The sequence below is a fragment of the Maylandia zebra genome, linkage group LG19 (assembly GCF_041146795.1).
Source record: "Maylandia zebra isolate NMK-2024a linkage group LG19, Mzebra_GT3a, whole genome shotgun sequence".
In the NCBI taxonomy this organism is placed as follows: domain Eukaryota; kingdom Metazoa; phylum Chordata; class Actinopteri; order Cichliformes; family Cichlidae; genus Maylandia; species Maylandia zebra.
The window spans coordinates 1460256-1480093 of NC_135185.1; the positions used below are offsets into that span (position 1 = coordinate 1460256).

The 19838-nt window shown below is 39.9% G+C and overlaps 1 protein-coding gene across 4 annotated transcripts; it reads left to right on the plus strand.

The window, feature by feature from the left end:
- Positions 1–375: 375 nt before the first annotated feature.
- lrit3b (leucine-rich repeat, immunoglobulin-like and transmembrane domains 3b) lies at positions 376–19603 on the plus strand. 4 transcript variants are annotated; one of them, XM_076877776.1, is made up of 7 exons: positions 376–628; positions 8215–8589; positions 8663–8748; positions 12221–12514; positions 12596–12665; positions 16738–16778; positions 16856–16967. In XM_076877776.1, the coding sequence occupies exons 1-6, from the start codon at positions 519–521 to the stop codon at positions 16775–16777; spliced, it is 975 nt and encodes a 324-aa protein (XP_076733891.1). In that variant the 5' UTR covers positions 376–518; the 3' UTR covers position 16778; positions 16856–16967. The 4 variants fall into 4 exon arrangements, with proteins under 4 accessions (XP_076733891.1, XP_023008360.1, XP_004564220.2 ...); XM_023152592.2 differs by having other exon boundaries at positions 12596–12655; XM_004564163.3 differs by lacking the exon at positions 16738–16778 and having other exon boundaries at positions 12596–12655; positions 16856–19603.
- Positions 19604–19838: the final 235 nt, after the last annotated feature.

The window sequence follows — 19838 nt, forward strand, 5'->3', positions numbered from 1 at the left end:
GTGTCATTTTCCGTGTAATTGGTAATGTTATTTTGATTTAATTAACATGTCTGCACTAGTATTACCTTACTTATAATGATATGGACTCAACCAGTTAACCTAACATTAGACTGTGGGAGGAAACTCCAAAGGCTCCAGCTGATGTTGACCGTCCTGTGCTAACCACAATACTTCAGTGCCCCTTCACTCCTCTTCCTCTCAACCACCTCCACCCCCAGCATGGTGTGTGTGAAAACATTAGCAGGACTGTTTAATGCTTATGCTGCGATGTACAAAACTATTAGGAGGCGGTGCACAGGCGGACCCCCCACAAGGTTCAAAAAGCCTTAGGCTGGCCCCGATGTTTTAATGTGTTATTCTGATTGAAGTGTGGGATTACATGCCACTCGTAAGCAGCGTAATCCCAGCTAATCTGGGATTCCTTTTCACTCTGCACCTTGGAAACAACATCAGAGAGATAGGGCTACTAACATGGATATACAAAAGGCTGTGTTTTTGTAAGGTTAATTTGACAAAGGATGCATCTGCTGGTACTTTTTCACATTTTGCAGTCGCTTCTGTTAGCGGCCCATTCCTGTCCATCCTTATGTTCCTGCCATGATGGGAAAAGTGGAATAGCAGAACTCAGGTTAAGTGAGGCTCAGATTTCATTTCTGTGTTTCTATGTGTATCTAATCTGTTTCTCAATGATCACTGCTCATTTTGTTAGTATGTGGCATCACATTGCAGTACTCTTGTGACAACCGAGTATCAGTAGTGCCAATAGTATAAGTGCTGAACAGCAGTGCTGTTTTATAACATTAGATACTGGCAGTGTTGGGAAGGTTACTTTTAAAATGTATTCCACCACAGATTACAGATTACATGCCCCAAAATGTATTTTGTAACGTATTCCGTAACGGGTACAGCAGTCCATTCTCCCTGCAGCACGGACTACACTGCTCATCAGGCTACATGCTTTAGGGCGATGCCTGTAACACTCTGCCTATTGCCTTCATATTAAATCATTTTGTGAATAATTTTTTAAAATATTTCTTTACGTCATTATGAAGGCTGCAAGTAGAGGTGACATGGGCTGCGAGATTGAAACACAGACATGAGAGCCTCTTAATGCGTGTTTTGTTTGGGTTTCCACCGGCATGGAAACCAAAAATATGGAGTTCATAGCCTTATGAAACAGGAAAAGACCGCCGTGTAATCCATTCATTTCAACAAAGTAACTGCATTTTAAATACCACCTTTTTAAACGGTAACTGTAACAGAATACAGTTACTCATATCTTGTATTTTAAATATGTAACGGCGGTACATGTATTCCATTACTCTCCAACACTGCTCATGCCTGATGTGAAAACAAAAACGCAGCACAAACAGAAAGAGAATCGTGACATCTAGAAAAGACTGAGAAGTTCACACCAGGGGACAAGGTGTTCATCAGAAACTACTCCTATGGTCCGAAGTGGATTCCCGCAGTCACTGTGAGATCATTGACTGGCCTTGATGAGCTCTCCCTCGATGGTCTTACATCGTTGCAATCGAATCGGGTCAAACTGTGAAGCAACGTGTGGATCAGGCGAGAGCAAGAGTTGCAGACACTGTTCCTAGTGCACCGGACAGGGAGGTGGAGCCATTACATGACATGGAAGCCATTCCTGAGTGCTGCTTGCCATCAGGGGTGGGCACCACGCCACAACCATCATCGGAGCCCCAGGAGCTACCATATGCTCCGGAGACTCCGGCTCTTGTAGACTCCTCAGTGGCACCAGTGTTGCAACGTTCCCAGAGAGAGAGACGTCCACCAGAGACTCTAATGGACTTTGTTAGATAGAATGAGATCTTCCAGGAATAGAGCAAACAATGCAGTCTGATCTCACAGGAAGGACGTATCGTCCTAGTTAGCATTAAAAAAAGAAACATATGTACAGTTGTATGGTTACCATAGTTATGTGTTAATTCCTTGTTAAGCATTTTTCAGTATAAGCATTTGTTTGTAGACAAGTAGGAGTAGTTGACTTAAGGGCGGAGGAGATGTGATATTGTAACGAAGCATTTGCTTATATAAATATATGTATACGTGTATGGGTATGCATAACAGTTATTATTTCCAGGTACAGGCATTGTTAGTTCATGTTTATTGCTCTGGAAAAGCACACGGAGTGGGATGGGTGTGAGAAAGGGCATTTTGTGTTGTTATACCAGCAAGGCCAGGAGAGGTGGTATTGGTGCTGTGTTAAGTAAATGTCATGTAAGAAGACAGAAGAGCGTCATGTACATGATGAACATGGCGCCTGTGTTCGGCTTGGCCGCTGTTCGTGCTCCGTGTTTTTGTCGACTGCTTCAGTATATTGTTTTTTATCTTGTCATCTCATCTGTGATATATCATGAAGGTCTTGACTTTTAAAGCTTTGAATTGTGATGCCCCTGCTTACATTTCTGATCTTTTAGAACCCCACGCTCCCTCTCGCAGCCTGAGATCTTCTAATCAAAGGCTGTTGGTAGTCCCTCGAACATATTTTAAAACCAGAGGTGATAGATCTTTTAGAGCGGTGGCCCCCAGGTTGTGGGATGCTCTCCCATCATTACGTTGCCTTGATTGTATTTATTCTTTTAAAAAGCAGCTTAAGACTCATTTATTTAGATTGGCTTTTAATTAGATTTGTGCTGTGTGTTTTATTATTAATGTATTTTATGTATTTCTGTGAAGCACTTTGTGGTTTTTATCCTGTGAAAAGTGCTATATAAATAAATTGATTTGATGTAGGAAGTAGACGGACACTGTGATGTTGTGAACATGTGACTACAAAAGGTTCAGTAAACGAGAAGCAACTATGTTCCCCGTGTGTGGCTCAGTGATTCCATTTTTGTTTGGTGAAGATGCAACACCCACAGAAAGCCTTCTTCACCTGCACAAATAGATGTCATTGGTTAAGGCAGACCTTCCCAAAGTGTGGGGCCCGCCCCCTAGGGGGGTTGCAGAGCCACTGCAGGGGGGGCGCGGTATGAAAAGGGGAAAAAAAAATGCTTGGACACTGCTAGCATGGGGCACCTACAGAAACGCAAAGCAGGAGATGAAGCATCGCTGAATATGTTTCCAAACCAACTTCATTCTGAGCCAAAGACTTTTATTGCAGTTCAAGTTGTTCAAGTCCAATGAACAGCTTGAAATGGTACAAAGGTAAGTGGTGAACTGCCAGAGGTTAAAAAAAGCTAAGGTTACCCCAAACTGAAATATAACATACATTTCAGAATAATAAAAAAAGGTCTTTTTTAGGGAACACAACGTGATTTAACAGTTTAAAGCTGTTCTGCAGCAAAGGAGGCTGATCAGCCTTGGAAGCTGGTGCTACTAATTCCTACAGGTGTTCCAACCTTTCTGGATTACTTACAGCCCCGTCTGTCTGCATAAAGCAGTGTTGGACACACTGTGGTACCCTCGTCAGCATCAGCTGAACAGTACTGTGCTGCAGAAAGCAGTGTGTTGGTACAAACATGGTGAGAAAAAGGCAATTAACAATGGAAGAGAGACGGACCATCATAACTCTTTTAAATGTAGGTCTGTCCTACAGAGAGACTGCAAAGAAAGTCAAGGTGTCAGTGAGTCCAGTTTCCTTCTGCACTATGAAACAAACTGTGACAGGAAGAGTCTGACAGACCCAGAGACACGACTGAATCAGGTCATGTGATGGCGGCTCACAGGACAACAGCTTCAAGCAGCTTAACAGTGCTCGTAGTAAGAAAGTCTGTTTCAGCTGTGAAGAGAAGACTTCAAGCTGCAGGTTTGACAGGATGAGTTGCAGCGAGAAAGCCAGGCAAGACAAAGAGGCTTGTCTGTGCCATGCAACACCAACACTGGACTGCTGAAGACTGGAAGAAGGTATTATGGACCGATGGATCAAATGTGAAATCTTCAGTTCATCACACAGGATCTTTGTCGTCGAGTAGGTGAAAGGATGGTTCCACAGTGTGTGTCATCACCTGTCAAACATGGAGGAGGAAGTGTGATGGTCTGTGGCTGATTTGGTGCTGCATGAAGTTGCTCAGTTGCTCAGGGGTTCATCCTAAAACAAGATAATCCTTTAGGACAGTTTGAACTGTTTTCCAAAAACTGGTGCCCAAAACAATCATTCATCGTAATGCGCCATTATATGTATTACTAACAAGAGTAGAGAAGGTGCCATCAGGCGTCTTTGTCTTATACCAATCAAACTTTTAGAGGTTCCAGGAGACAGCTTAACTGAACTGTCTAATAGAAGATTAATGTTATTGCTGATATGTCTCCCTTTACGAATCCAAATTGTTCTTCATCAATTATTTTGTGGCCTTTTTCAGTCTCTTTGCAAAGATTATAGGCAAATGTTTCTGCATCATTATTTAGTAAACTAATTGGCTTCCAGTTATTCAGTTTTGTAATATGTGTAATCACTCTTTGTTGTGATGATGTTGGAAGTTCCTTGTTTATCAGTTGATTCTTGAAACATAGCAAGCAGAAAAGGAGCCGTGATGAATGTTTTGTAAACTTCTCCTGTTAATCTGTCATTGCCTGGTGATTTGTTGTCTTAGGGTTTCTTATGGAATCGGTTATTTCAGGCAGGCCTTCGTGTTGCATGTTTCTTTAAATTCCTTGTGAGTTTACCTGTTATTATGTTGTAATTTCCCTAAGAAATGTTCTGCACTGGGTGTTTGTTACATCAAGAATACATCTTTTGATAAAACTGGGCAACATAGGAAGATAAGTAAGGGTTATCATTGAGAGTGTTAATATTTTCCTTTTAAAATAGCGACACCTGCTGATCATTTTGCACCAAAAGAACAACAAATATTATTTCCCCATCGATTTCTCCAAAATAAAGCATCTTCTGAACATGCACGGGTTTCCTGAATAATATTCAACAGTCAGCACTTTTTTATTGGCAATAAGAAACGGAGCCTTTCTTTTTAGCAGATTCCTAATACGTCTGGTATTAATTGAGAACACTGAAACTGACATAAAGATAATAAAACTTAATAAAACTGTAATGATTAACGGTAAGCAGATCGGTTCTTCACATAGCAGAAATCTCATGACGGCTGCATATTGTTATCGAAGTAACATTATCAATAATTGCTAATATGTAAAGAAAAACGAACCTTTGAGTTGGAAGCCTTGATAAATATGGAATATATCACAGAGCAGGATGTCACCAATGACAGTAACAAGCCTCATGTATACCAAATGGCGTAGGGAGGTTGTTGTTTTTAACTGATTTTGCTTATACTTAATGGTATATTTTACATATTTGTTACGTGTAACCCATTTTATGGTATATTCTGAAAGTATTTCCTAAAAAGGAACATATGTTAAACAAATTAATTTGAAAAAGTTGCATTTAAAATAGTAAAATAAGTAAAATAAGTGCAGCAGATCAATTACTATATAATGAAATCAGTTATTATTCCAGTCAACTGTTTACGAATAGTGTTCTTTTATACTGATTGTCCTTGATTTATAGAATATACCATTAATATTTTAGGTCTTTAGTTCTTTGCCATCAGTAAAGGCTCTTGCTTCGTATGCCTTCTTGCTCATTTGCCCAGCTTTCTCCCCCCCTGGCCAAAGTCGACTCTGAGCCTCATTGTCACCTGTCAGCAATTCTTCTTCAGATATTCACTCTCTTGAACATCTGTGAACATCTGTGAAATCCCTTGCAGTTCTAGAGATGATCACACATTAACAATAGTTCTTTTTCCTAACTTGCCACATCTACTGCACCTGCCAGGCTGTTGTGTTAGCATCAGGAACAACTCTACTTCAGTCTGGCTTTTGGTGTTCTCAGTAGTGAATTGCAATACTCTGGAGTTCAGTTATCCTTTTCTTTATTTCATTACTTTAGTATTTCAAGCTTTCATTTTCTTTCTTCAGTTTCACTGTGTGACATAGTTGCTTGCATCCTGTGTGAGTCCCGCAGAGGTTTGAGTTCAACTGCAGTTTTATCTTGTGGGTTTAAGCTTAATGGTAGCTTGCTAAATTAGTCTGATTGCTAGAAGTCAAAGAATATCTGCTCAACTTTCTTAATTGCATGCATTGTGCTGTTTTATCAGAGAAGCCTGATCGCAAGAGCACAACAAGCACAGCTCGTGGTTTTGTGTGCTTGTGTTTTAAATCTTTGGCTTCAATACTTGTTTTTATATACTAGGACTATGACTTGCTATATTTAGCAGCAGTCGTAGGAAGTAATGAAGTACAAATACTTTAATACTTTATTTATATCACGTCAAATCACAATAACAATCACGCAAAGCACTTTATATTGTAGGGTAAAAGTCCTACAATAATAAAGACAAAACCCCAACAATTAGATTGAAAAATGAGGAAACTCTCCCTTTCAACAATAAGAAAGCTGTGGGAGAACCAGGCTCAGGGAGGGGCGGGGCCATCTGCTATGACCTGTTGGGATGAGGGGAAGAAGACATACTGTGGAGAGCCAGAGATGAATAATAACTTATGATTAAATTCAAATTGGTGTATAAACACATAATGAGTGAAAAAAGTGAGTGAGGAAGAAACAGCGCATCATTGGAAGATGGCAGTAGCCTAGGGCTATTGCAGCATAACTAAAGGAGGATTCAGGATCATCTGTTCTGGCTCTGACTATGTACAAAAAGGAACGTTTTAAGCCTAATCTGTGTGTCTCCTGAATTCAAGCTTTTAGAGATATAAATAGTCTGTTAGGAGATTTTTCCATTGCTTTATTGTTATAAAGTTTTTTTACTTACAGTTTACGAGGATGACCTTCTTGGTGATATTTAGAGGTGTAAATGGAACAAAAGTGTATTAACCTTGCAATTGCATAGTTAAGTCACCTAAGATACATGTGAGAGATGATCCATAATTTGAATTTAAAAGTGTCTAACTGGGGTGCAGTGCCAAATGGCATGCAAGTAAGTATCAGGGGTGTTTTGAGAGTAGAATGTAAATTTGTTTAATTCAGTAAATCGTACTTTGTGTAATCTGTCACCTGTGCAGTGTGCCATGAGTTGTAAGTTTGTGTTTTTGATGCAGTTGAAAGTGTTATTGCAGATTTGAGTCCAGAAGTCAGCATTGCTGTTGATTAAAAGGTCTTGTGACTGGGAGAGACGGAGAAAACAAAGACTTATTAGGAGCGGACCTAACTTTAAGTCTGTTACATTGTTACTAATTTCATAGCCACAGGGCTAAAAAGTTTAACTAGATCAGTGTTGCATCATTCTGTGATGGCTAGTGTGGTGTGGCAGGCAGAATAGGACCCAAATGCAAGACTCAAAAACAAAGGAATAAACCAAGGGAGGCAGCTTTATTGCTGAATCAAGATCTCCAAAAAAGAACTAAGAAAACTAGAAACTAGAAACACGGAACTCAAAACTAGGAAACTAAGCCAGAAACAGAGAACTAGGACTTACCAGGAGCAAGAAGGGGACCACACAGCAATGTGAGGTATAATGACACGACAATGGACAGAGGAAAACCCAGGCCTTAAATACACCAGGGAATAATGAGAGAATGGGAAACAGGAGGGAAACACAGCTGGGACTAATCTGACATAATAAGATGGGGAGGAAGCAAAACTGAAAACACTGAAGACAGGACATGAGACTGTCAAAGTAAAACAGGAAACATAAGACAGGCACAAAGACACGGACTTCACAAGGAGACACGACTGACAGGGGAGACACAGGAGATGAATGAACACAGAGACAAGGGTGACTCGACATGAAGCGAGGAACACAGGAAAGGCACCGGGAAAACATGGAGATAGAGACTATACACTGAGGGAGAGAGAAGTACGATCACGAAGAACCTAAGACAAAAGATAATCAAAACCATGAATAACAATAATCAAAGAACAGTAAACCAAAAACACAAACACTGGGACACCGATCCAGTGCCGTGACAGAAAGCACTTAAATAGAAAAAGCATAGAAAAACGTGCTTGAATGAATAGGTGTGAATGGATGAATGAGTGCTATGAGTGCTTTGAGTAGAAAAGAGCTATATAAGAACCAGTCCATTACCTCTATTCCACCTCGCTCTCATTCACACTTGCACTTGACTTGCTTTTTGTCGTGCTTCTTCCTGTGCACACCTCCACCTCTCAAGCCTTAACTTGTTCCCTACTGTCACTACAGATCATAATGTTTTATCTGCCTGTTTGTATACGATTTATTCATTCAGACTTTACTCCTGTTTTTAACTCATCAGGTTGGTCCAGTGCAGTGACCCTGGAATCACAGCTGTTCCCATTAGTGTCCCAGCTGACACGGTCAAACTTCGTCTAGAAAAGACGCCGATCTCCAAGGTGTCCAGGGCAGCCTTCTACAACCTGTCAGAGCTGCGGTTCTTATGGCTAACTTATAACTCAATAACTCTGATCCACCCAAGCAGCTTTGTCAACCTGAAAGCCCTGCGAGAGCTCCGTCTTGATGGGAACCTCCTAACATCCTTTCCCTGGGAGGGACTCAGAGACATGCCCCGTCTCCAGACTCTGGGTCTACATAACAATCGTTTGTCCAGTCTTCCAGCCCATGCTGCTCTCTTCCTTCCTAACATCACATATCTGGATCTGTCCAGCAACAGGTTGGTCCAATTTCACAAAATCTTCAACAGATTTGCTCAAGTTTTCAGTTCTCTTTTCCTTTTCTATCAATAGGTTGACTATATTACCAGCTGAGCTGCTGGATCTTTGGTTTCCTCTTCCAGGACAAAGTGAAGGGCAAGTGGAAAGAAGAATTTTGGGTACAGTATGTTTTGGAGCAATAGTAAGACATAATCTTTTATTGTACAGTTGATATCTATTAGTTGTGGTCATCATTAAGTCAAAAAAGTGAGTGAAATGCACATTAAGGGATAGTTTTACTAACGCGTGGTGCCAGTGAAAGGATAGACTGCCCACAACAAATGTACTTTTACTTCAATTATATTTTTCTGCAACATAGTGCCTTAAAAATTCAAAGAAATTCTGGATGGCCATAAAGTTTTTATTATCTTGTCATAATCTAGTTAATTTTCCATCTAGTATATTTCTTTAATAATTTTTTTTCTGTTTTTTTTATTTTATTTAATTCTGACAATTCGACTGAAAGAAGCAGTAGCAGTACCCAGGTTTTTAATTTGACTCCCTTTACAACAACAGAGGTTATGAGGGCTAAAAGAACTTAATCCTTGAAAACCAGCTCTCCTAAAACTAGCAGCTGAAACTATAATTGGACCACTGTGTCACATTTTCAACCTACTTGGTTACAAATAAAGTTCTTTCGGATTGCAAATCTGCCATTGTTGCTCCTCTATTAAAAGAAAAGTGAACCTAGTATTTTAAATAATTATAGATGGATCTCTAAACTCTCAGTTCTGGTAAAGTGCTTGAATCTCGGGTCAGTAATAAGGTTAAAGATTTTCTGGCCATTAACGCCATCTTGTCTCCTTTTAGTCAGGTTTCCATAAAAAATCACAGTACTGCTGCTGTTGCTGTACTGCTACTGCGCAAGGTCATAAATGATATAACCGAAACTCTTGATAAGAAGCAGTGTTGTTTATTTGATACTGGCTTATCAACCATTGTTTTTTCTCAACCAGCACTTGAGTGGTTTGCAAATGATCTCACAGGCAGTTGTACAGATAGAGGAGTCATTCAAGTATTGTAAGTAAAAAAGAGCGTCCCATTATTATTCAATATTTATAAAACTACTCTTGGAAACATCTTGTTGAAAACATGAAAGTTAAAATCACAGATCTATGGATCTTCTGCAATTTGTAGTCCACAGAACACCGACTGAATTGGGAAGCATGCAGATTTCTGGCAATAAATGCTTGGAATAAATTACAGTCAGAACAACATCAAACTTACTCTTGTAACATACTACATGTGGTAGTACAACCTGTTCTTAAAAAAAGTAGCCTTGACCAAAATGACCCTGCAAACTATAGGCCGATTTCCAAACTTCCTTTTTTGGCTAAAATTCTAGAGAAAATTGTGCTTTTGCAACTACAGGCCTATCTAGATGTGAATAGCATCACTGATAAATTCCAGTCTGGGTTCAAACACGTCATAGTATGGAAACGGAATTGTTGAGAGTCTTCAATGACCTTTTAATTGCTGATTCAGGGCGCTCAGCGGTTTTAGTTTTATTTGATTTGTCCTCAGCGTTTGATTTAGTGGACCACAATATCCTTTTAACGAGGCTAGAGCACATGGTAGGCATTAAGGGTAGTGCTCTTAGTTGGTTACCTTTCTGAAGTTGGACGTACCTTTCTGAAAGGTCCGTCGCTGCTACGATGGGAAGTTACTCTTCCTCTGTTGCCCCCTTTTCCTGTGGTGTGCCCCAAGGGTCTGTGTTGGGCCCTATGTTGTTTTCTTTGTATTTGTTACCTCTAGGTCGCATCCAGTGTTGGGGAGTAACGGAATACATGTACCGCCGTTACGTATTTAAAATACAAAATATGAGTAACTGTATTCCGTTACAGTTACCGTTTAAAAAGGTGGTATTCAGAATACAGTTACTTTGTTGAAATAAATGGATTACACTGCGGTACTTTCCTGTTTCATATTGTCGCGGGTCATGACTGTTTGGGTTTTGTTTGACAGCTACGTTCTGTTGTTCCAGGCGGCAGCGTTACGGTTGCCATGGTTACAGGGCGACGCTCTCTCTCTCTCTCTGCGACTGTGTGTTTCCTGGGTGAGAGAGCGCCTTTTCGTTGTTGTTGTTGTGCTAAGCTAACAGGCAGAATGCTACAAGCATAGCTCTAAAGAATGTAGCATCATGGGCAGTGTAGTCCGTGCTGCAGGGAGAATGGACTGCCATACACGTTATGTGTCTGTGAGCGAGGGAGGGAGAAAAAGGGGAGTGGAAAGGTACGAGTTGTCATCAAGCAAAAACGGGAGCTGGAAGCATGTAAATATAATAATAACCACTGCAGCCAAGAAGAGAGCCTGACGAGCCCAGTTGTAAGTAAGCTATTAAGACTCGACTGTACACCGTGTTCCTGTTTTCCTCCGAAAACAATAAGTTCCGTTGGAGCAGCCTTTCAACGCCTCTCTCTGTATCTCGCAAGAAAAGTTGACCCACACAACAAAGTAAAGCTATTTTTCGGCTACGAGCCGACAGGGACCCAGTATTAGTCAGAGGTCCCTTTACTACAGTTCGGAGTCGCGGACCTTCAGTAACAGTAATAAATCACACAGCAATAGTACATTCACGTTGTTGTAAAAAGCATGATAATATATTAAGAAATCCAAAGTATTCAGAATACGTTACTGTCATTGAGTAACGTAACGGAATACGTTACAGAATACATTTTGGGGCATGTATTCTGTATTCTGTAATGGAATACATTTTAAAAGTAACCTTCCCAACACTGGTCGCATCTTTGAAAAATATCAAATTTCCTTTCACTGTTACGCAGATGATATTCATATTTACTTTCATCTGACTGAGGATGTCTTACCGTCACTACACAGATTTTTGATTGTAAGAGAGAAGTTAAGGATTGCTTATTGAGTAACGCACTCATTTTAAATGAAAAGAAAATGGAAATTGTTTTTTTCGACAGCCATATTCCTAGGGGCCAACTAACAGGCTCACTTGGGCTGTTTGCTACCTTTCTTTCTGACACTGCAAGCGACCTGGGTGTTCTCTTAGACAGTTCTTTTAAACTCGATAAACAAGTCTCCGCTGTAGTTAAATCTGGCTTTTACCAATTACACCAAATTGCCAAGGCCAAGCCTTACATGCCCTGTAAGGATCTTGAGAAACGTATCTATGCCTTTATTACCTCTAGATTAAACTACTGTAACTCTCTCTATTTTGGCCTCCAATCTACCCTTCTCCGCAGGCTGCAGCTTGTTCAAAATGCGGCGGCACGCCTCTTAACTGGAACTGGCAGGTTTGACTGGCAGGTTTGATTGATCACCCCTATCCTCGCTGACCTGCATTGGCTTCCCATCAAATACCGTATTGATTTTAAAATACTATTACTTACCTTTAAAATTATAAATAACATTGCTCCCAGCTATCTTGTTGAACTTCTCAGCTTGTACACTCCTAGTAGAGCATTGAGATCAACGGGCCAATTGCCCTTAGTACAACCTAGGGCACGGTTGAAGACCAGGTTTCCCTTGATCTCAGTAGGACTAACCTGGTTAAATGAAGGTTAAATAAACAATAACAAATGACATTAAATGTGAATAAGTTAAACTGTCTTGGATACCCAGGTCTCCATGACAATCCCTGGTTGTGTGACTGCCAGATCTCCATGCTGATGTCTTTGTCCATGACCCTGGGGAGTACTGTAGTTCTTATGGACCAGTTGCTGATGTGCAGTAAGTCTCTGAGTCAGTCAGAGTTGCTGCAGACCCAAGCTGAGCTGTCCCGCTGTATGAGGCCTTCAGTCCAGCCTGCGGCCACCAGGGTAATTTCCCCAATGGGCAGCAATGTAATCCTACGTTGTGACGCCACTGGCTACCCAACGCCAACACTGACTTGGATTAAAACTTCAACCTACACAAGTAAGCTGGCTCGGGTGTCAAGTAATGTCACTAACATTTGAGAATTAGTTGAGTCATGCTGTGATTTGTTTTTCTGTACAGATTGTTGCCAACAAGACAACCTTGACAACTCTGAACAGCTGCCTAGGATTTTGGAGAGTTGTAAGTGCAGGTGCTTTGTCGCTTCTAATAAACATTTTTATTTCATACAGTGATTCAGATTGTCTTACTACTTAAAGTACTGTATCTGTATTTGTGTCCATAACGGAGAAGGTATTTAAAGTATTTAGAACTGAAGTGCAGTGAACACTTCAGTTTCTGTAGGTAGGCTGTTTCATTGTTCTGACCAGTTTTTAAGATAAGATAAGATAACCTTTATTAGTCCCACACGTGGGAAATTTGTTTTGTCACAGCAGGAAGTGGACAGTGCAAAAGTTATGAGGCAAAAATTAGAATATAATAAGAATAAATACAGTACACAACTGTACAGAATAGAATAAAATAATATACTATGTACAGTAGAATAAAATAAAATAAATATACAATAAGATAAAAATAGAATACAAATACAAATACTATATACAACTGAGTAAAAATACAACGATGACAGAAAGGATTATTGCACTTAGTATTATTGCATATGTATGGATGTGTGTGCTTGATCAGTTAAAGTCTCTATTATGGAGTCTGACAGCAGTGGGGAGGAAAGACCCTTATCCCTTGGTTCCCTAACTCCATGGTTGCAATAGTTTTGAACAACTGACAGTTAATACCGGAGTCAGAGGACATTAATGCATGTGAGACTCAGCACTGCGATGCACTAAATTTAAAGATTGGGAATTTTAAGTGGATCATTACTGATGAATTTAAAATGTCAATATTATGGCCTTTATTACTTTTTTATTTATTCACTGCAGAAAGTAATCTTGTACACTACTTTACTACAGCACTGGAAATATTATGATTACTACCACTAATAATTAATATCAAAAGTAATAGTAGAAGTAGCAATGGAGTTTACTCTGCAGCATCACCTGATATGCAGATCAGTTAACTCATAAAAGCCAAAGTCCCTGTTTTAATAGGAAGACGTGCACAATGTACATTATTATCATAAAGCTGAGAGCAGAGCTGTCATAGTCTGACTCAGAGTTTCTGTGTTTGGACTTTTTAAATTCATATTTGTCAAATATTTGAACCTACGTAGTTTTTGGCTCTCCTCATAGTTGTAATGAGTAGTAGATATCATGATGAATTTAGTCAAAAAACATGTTACAAGATGTTACTAGCCTGTTAGCCTGACCCCAGATGAAAGCCATGAAAGCACTCCCTGTCTCATAACATAGACATCCAAAAACTCACTGACACTGACAAACAGATAAAGTTTTTGAAATACTTTAAACACTGTGACGTCGGACCCCAACACTTGCACACACACACCGTGGGTGTGGTGACCAGAGATGGGCAGTAACGCGTTACAGTAACGCGTTACTGTAATCCGATTACTTTTTCAAGTAACAAGTAAAGTAAGGGATTACTATTGCAAAAACGGTAATTAGATTACAGTTACTTTCCCGTAGGAACGCTGCGTTACTGCGTTACTAAAACCGTGATTTCTTTGCGAGAATGTCTCATGACAGTGACGTAAGCGAGTGCGCCGTTAGTGACAACAGCTGTGTGCAGATCAACAATGGATCATATATCGAGTGTGGGAGAGAGTGTGAGCGTGCAGCGTTTAAAGCGTGGAAGTACTGACCTTACTTTGAGTTTGATTCCATAAAAAGTGACAAAAACATTAGTGTCCGCTGTGCGTGGGAAGAAAACTTCTTTTTACAGCGAAAAAAACCCCTAAACTTCCAACAAGCACCGAGTAGCTACGACGTGATGGGAAACTCACAGAGAAACTCACGGATTCTTCCACTGACCGCGGCTCACCTGCACCAGGGTAAACCTCCGCCTACCCCACTCCTGCTTTACAGGTGAAAATAGAGCAACAGGACCGCTGAGTCTTTGACTTTATTTAATTCCTGCTGTGTTTTACTTGCATCTATTTGAAAGACTGAGTGTAAACACAAAAAATATTTTATTTTATGAGCTGGAATGTGCAGAAAATAGGTTTAAATGTTAAACTAATTTCTTCCAGTCAGAGAATGTTGCATATAATTAAATGTTTGCTTGATGCATAAAGTTAAAAGATTAAAACTAATAAAACAAGTTTTAAAAAGAGACCTTTCCATTTGATTACATTTTGTATGATGGATTATGCAGAAAAAGTAGAATTGGGCTGAAAGATCTATCACTTTATCACCTACTCAGGTTGTAAATCGTGTTTTTAAAAAGTAACTAAGTAACTAAGTAATTAATTACTTTTGAAAATAAGTAATCAGTAAAGTAACAGGATTACTTTTTTGGGGGAAGTAATCAGTAATTAGTTACTGATTAGTTTTTTCAAGTAACTTGACCAACACTGATTATGTCTGGACATGTAAGTGTTGTTTTTTTCTTTGTTTGTTAGCTTAGTGCATCAGTCTACATCCTTTGAAAAAGCAAATGAAAAAGCTAAAAAAGTCCAAACACAGATTATCAGTCTTTGGTCTCAGGTGCGCTGTGTTTAGTTTTGCTTCTCTCGTCTTGCTTTCCTGATGAGTTTCAGCTGTGTTTCCAGATGTTTCCTCTCTGCCCCAATCACCTTTCCGACTGGCCCGAGGGTGTGCCTCAAAGTCTCCCCTGTCTCCCGACTCCTATTTCTAACCTCTTTTTCTTGACTTCAATAAAAACATCACTGAGGTCAAGGAAATGCGGGTAGGAGAATTGGACTGGAGCATGGATCAGCCTGACACTAGTATCTCCTTAGTGTGAAAAGTACTGTTTAATTTAATCTGTGGACTCCCAGGGCCAGATGTTCAGGCCGTGTTTCTTGAACATCACAAGAACTAGAGGAAGGACAACTTACTCTGTCTGCATGGGGTTGTTATATAGTTTCTCCCCTTCTCCCTCCTCCCTCTCTTTCTCCCTCCAGTCATTGTTGATATGCAGTCAACCAATGTCCAGCCTCTCTCTCTCTCTGAGTTTTCACCTACTTTAACTAAGGAGGTTACTTCATTAAAATCACATCATTTCATTTTCTCCTTTTCTATGTTGTACTTTCACACGATTTATCAGTAACTCCATCGCATATGAATATAGTTTTCATGTTTCATGCAGTTTATGCTATTTTACCTCAGCAGGATTTATCATAAGTTCAGTCACATGACTACCATAACTCTTTGACAGCTAACGACTTCAACGAATGTTGGAGGCAGAAGTAAGTTCAGGGCTTTTTACTTCGTTGTTAGTCCAATGGTTGACATCTTTTCCCCCATAAAACTAAAAACAGACATAAAGTAAATATTACAAAATGTCTTTTCCTTAACTTATACTTCTAGGTTATAAACTATAAAATAAACAATAAAATACTATACGACAGCATAACAAGCAAGCTACAAACAAAATAACTGTACCATAGTAACAACAGCGGTTCAGTAGTGATCACAATACAACTTAGTGAGTTTGGCTCCTTTGATGAGAAACATAGCGGATGGAACAAACTTGTTTCTAAACAAATCTCTGTGACAGAGATGTGACAAATTGACTCAGGATAATTAATATTATATAGAAACACAATGAAATGTACAATGAGTACAGTTATGCATTACCAATAGTAGTGATTGAAATAATCTCCCGTTCGAGATGATCTTCATGTTGTGTAAGAACATGGATGGATGATTATTTGGTGGCGATGGGTTTCTGCTACAGCAAAGCATTTTTAATAATATGAAAAATTCCTATTTTCTAAAGCTAAAGTTGGATCAGATTCACAGGATCGGGCTCTGTTGTAACCCTCGGAGGCACTTGCAAGAGAATATTCACTAGAAATGAGCTGAGCTATGTGGCTATTGTGAGCCGGATTGACTGCATCAGAAGTACAGGAGACTTTGGCCACACAGACATAATATTTTCTTACTCACCACTCATCCATCACAGAAGCACAAGTGCAAGCACCCAGAACAGGACTTCCATTGAGAGAGCTACAGATGGAATGCACAATGAAAACAGCCCAGCATGAGAAAATAATTTTGAACATGAGATGGGCCAAATTTTAATCAAGTGAAACTTTTGATTTTATAAGCTCATTCCTAAAGTTTTTAACTACATCTTGTTTTAATGTGTAACTCCAAAGTTTCTTTGGGTCTCTGGTTTGTTAGGGACTCAGGAGTACCCAGGCCTGTAAGACTTCCTTTGTAAGGTACTCTTTTAAGTTAAAAGCAAAAAGCTAAATGTAGGGTGCCGAGAGCTAAGATTGTACAACTCTCTCTGTTCCAGTTATGCAGGAATCTCCGCGGGTGGGGGTCCGCTGGTCGATTATCAGCCTGAACGGGTTATCATACAAGGATGCTGGTGAATATCGCTGCCAAGCCCGGAACATGGCAGGAATTTCTGAAGCCCTGATTAAACTGAAAGTCATGGGAATCACAAAACTACCCCATCTTCCAAAGAAGTCCAGAAAGATTTCCTCCAAATCCCCATCAAAGTACAGGAAACCATACCAGATGTCAGCTATCACCAACGTCCCCTCAGTGAAGGATAATCAGATACTATCAAGTATCACACCATTTTCCAGTAACCAGGCCAAGAAACCTCAAAGCCTCGTGACTTTTTTGGAGCACGTCAGAAAATACTAAATGAAATCAGCAGATGCAAAGAGACAGGAACATGATATAGATCTAGTCTGTGGCTACCTGACCATTGTAATTTGATTTACTGTTGCTGAAGTTTCTCAGTGTTTGTTACAGAGCGGAGGTCATGGCGGTGGGAAAATAAAGGAAATAAACGTTACTGTTTGTTAAAGCTCTAGTGTTGCAGCAGTTAATGTGAATTACTCGCTAAATAAAAACATAAGACAAAAATGTGCGTGTTGTTTCTGTGATGCAGTCTGCATGTTTGTGAAAAAAAGTTTTATTCAGTTCAAATTTCAAAATGTGCCTGTTTGTGTTCTTGGCAATAAATCTTATACAGGTGAAAAGCCCGTTTATTCCCTTTAAATGGTGCCACATTTATAAGGAAAATGCATTTGTGAGTTGAGCAGCAGAGTTAAGTTTGTGGGATGCACCCATCAAAAACTTCACAAAGCTTCCCTGCAGTGTCAAACACCTTATTCTGCTATTGACTCTTGTTTTGAGCTTTTGGTACCCCAGGCGCTGACAACCAGGTGCCTGATTTGTACCAGATTAGCAGCATATGTGAGCATGGACCCTGCTGCAGTGGTCAGTTTTGTCTTCTCCAAGCAAGACATCTTTGACTGAAAACGCTAGGGCCCATGTCATGGGGCGAATTCAACCTGGCATGCTTCAAAACCAAGATGCAGCATGATGGGGCATGCCAGAGAAGGGCTGGAAAGTGGGCTCCCACCATGTTTTCTTTACCCTGTCAGCACTTAGGAACCATAGGCAGTCTTCTACAGAGTCGCAGTCAAAGTTTGCAGGACAATATGGCCAATGGGTCTCTACCCAGAGAACTTGGAGAAGACTGCATACAGCCAATCTCCGGTCTCATAGGGCTGCCAGGAGGCCCTGACTGCTCTTCACAGTCAGGCCTGTTTGTGCTGGTGTCGGCAACAAATGCATTAGAACCTGAACATGTGGAAGAAGACAGAGAGAACTCTATGTTGACTTCTAGCGTCAAAAACCTTGAGACAGGCTTTTGTGTTTTTTACCAAAGTATCTCTATGTTTTGCTGTAAAATGCAGCACAGGTTTCCTTTGAACACGAGTCAGGCGACAGACTTGTAGCCATCAGTTTAGCTGTTCTCATCATCAGAAACCATGTTGTCATTTTGGCAGTATGCTTATTATTGTATTGATGACTGGCAATCATGGCGTCAGCCTGTACCTGTACAGTGCATCAACAGCCACCCACTGAAGCATTTTAATCTAATCTCTCTCAGCCTTCTTCACTCATGCAGCTCCATATCACACCTTTTACTTCACTGTCTGCACTATAAGCTCATTGTGATAATCCTGGTGAGGGTCATGGTAAAACATGCTGTACCTGAGCCCAACAGATTTATGTCTGTGAAAAATAAGACACACAAAAGGTTCACGGCGTCTCATAAACGTCATGAAAGAATCATGACTTTAGACGGTGATTAAAATTTTGAGTGACAGTGATTGTTGTCTCTTATGCAGATCCTATGCACAGTTCAAGGATAAGGGAGCCATTACATTTACGACTGTCTTATCTGTATGATATAACAGGGCCAATAAATCCACAAAATGCTCACTGTCACATGAGCTGTTTGTTAAACGTTTTTTTACACTTTAACTACAGTAGAAACAAAACTTACTAGATAACGTCCTGGTGTCAACACCTTCTATAAAACACTTACATAAATATAATAAGTACATGCTTTCACAAAGATCACAAGTGCTCACTGAAGTCACCTATGGGAGGTTTTGGAAGGTCATGAAATACATAATCAAAAGACCAGAGAAAGTAGAGACTTTCTTTACTTAAGTAGAAACACAGGTTAAAAACTCGTCCAGTAAAAGTTGCAGTAATGAAGCAACTTTTTTTTACTGCCCAGTATAAAACTACACGGTACTTTCATGCAACATTTGAATAAGATAAAGTTTAGCAGGATGTTTCACAATATGAAATCCAATAATGACATCGCATGTAAGCTTTAAATTAGCGGTTTATCAAACATCACTTTAAATCTAACCGCTCTTCTTCCTCTCCGGTCCTGTCTTTATCTTTCTCCTGATCTCTGAGTGAAGTTAACTCTCTTAAAGTGATAGAAACACTAAATAGAAAACTCAGTTCATACTCCCTCCTCTTCTATAGAGGTAGCTATAGAAGACGGACACCTGCTCTCCTTCCGACCCACTTCAACCCCTGAGTATAAACACTATGGATGATACTGTTGAACCTAAAATAACTAGCCTGCTTTCAACATGTAAGAAGCAGAAAGTACGGACATTTGTGTAAAGATGGAGGGAGTAAAAGTAAAGTTGCTAGAAAAATAAATACTCAAGTAAAGCACAGATACCTGAAATTTCTACTTAAGTACAGCAAATACAGCAAGTATTTGTAAGTTTTTACTTTCCAAAAGACACATTGGTTGAGGCTATTCAGCCTACCAGATTTGTGTGTGTGTGTGTGAATGGACAACTGCCCACTTCAAAATGTCTATCTACTACCACCATAAACTATAGTACTATATACTACAAACTATAACAAACAAACGTAACACTTACTGTAGTTCCAGTGCACACTTTGTACTGGGTATTTCTCTGGGTGTGTTCCTA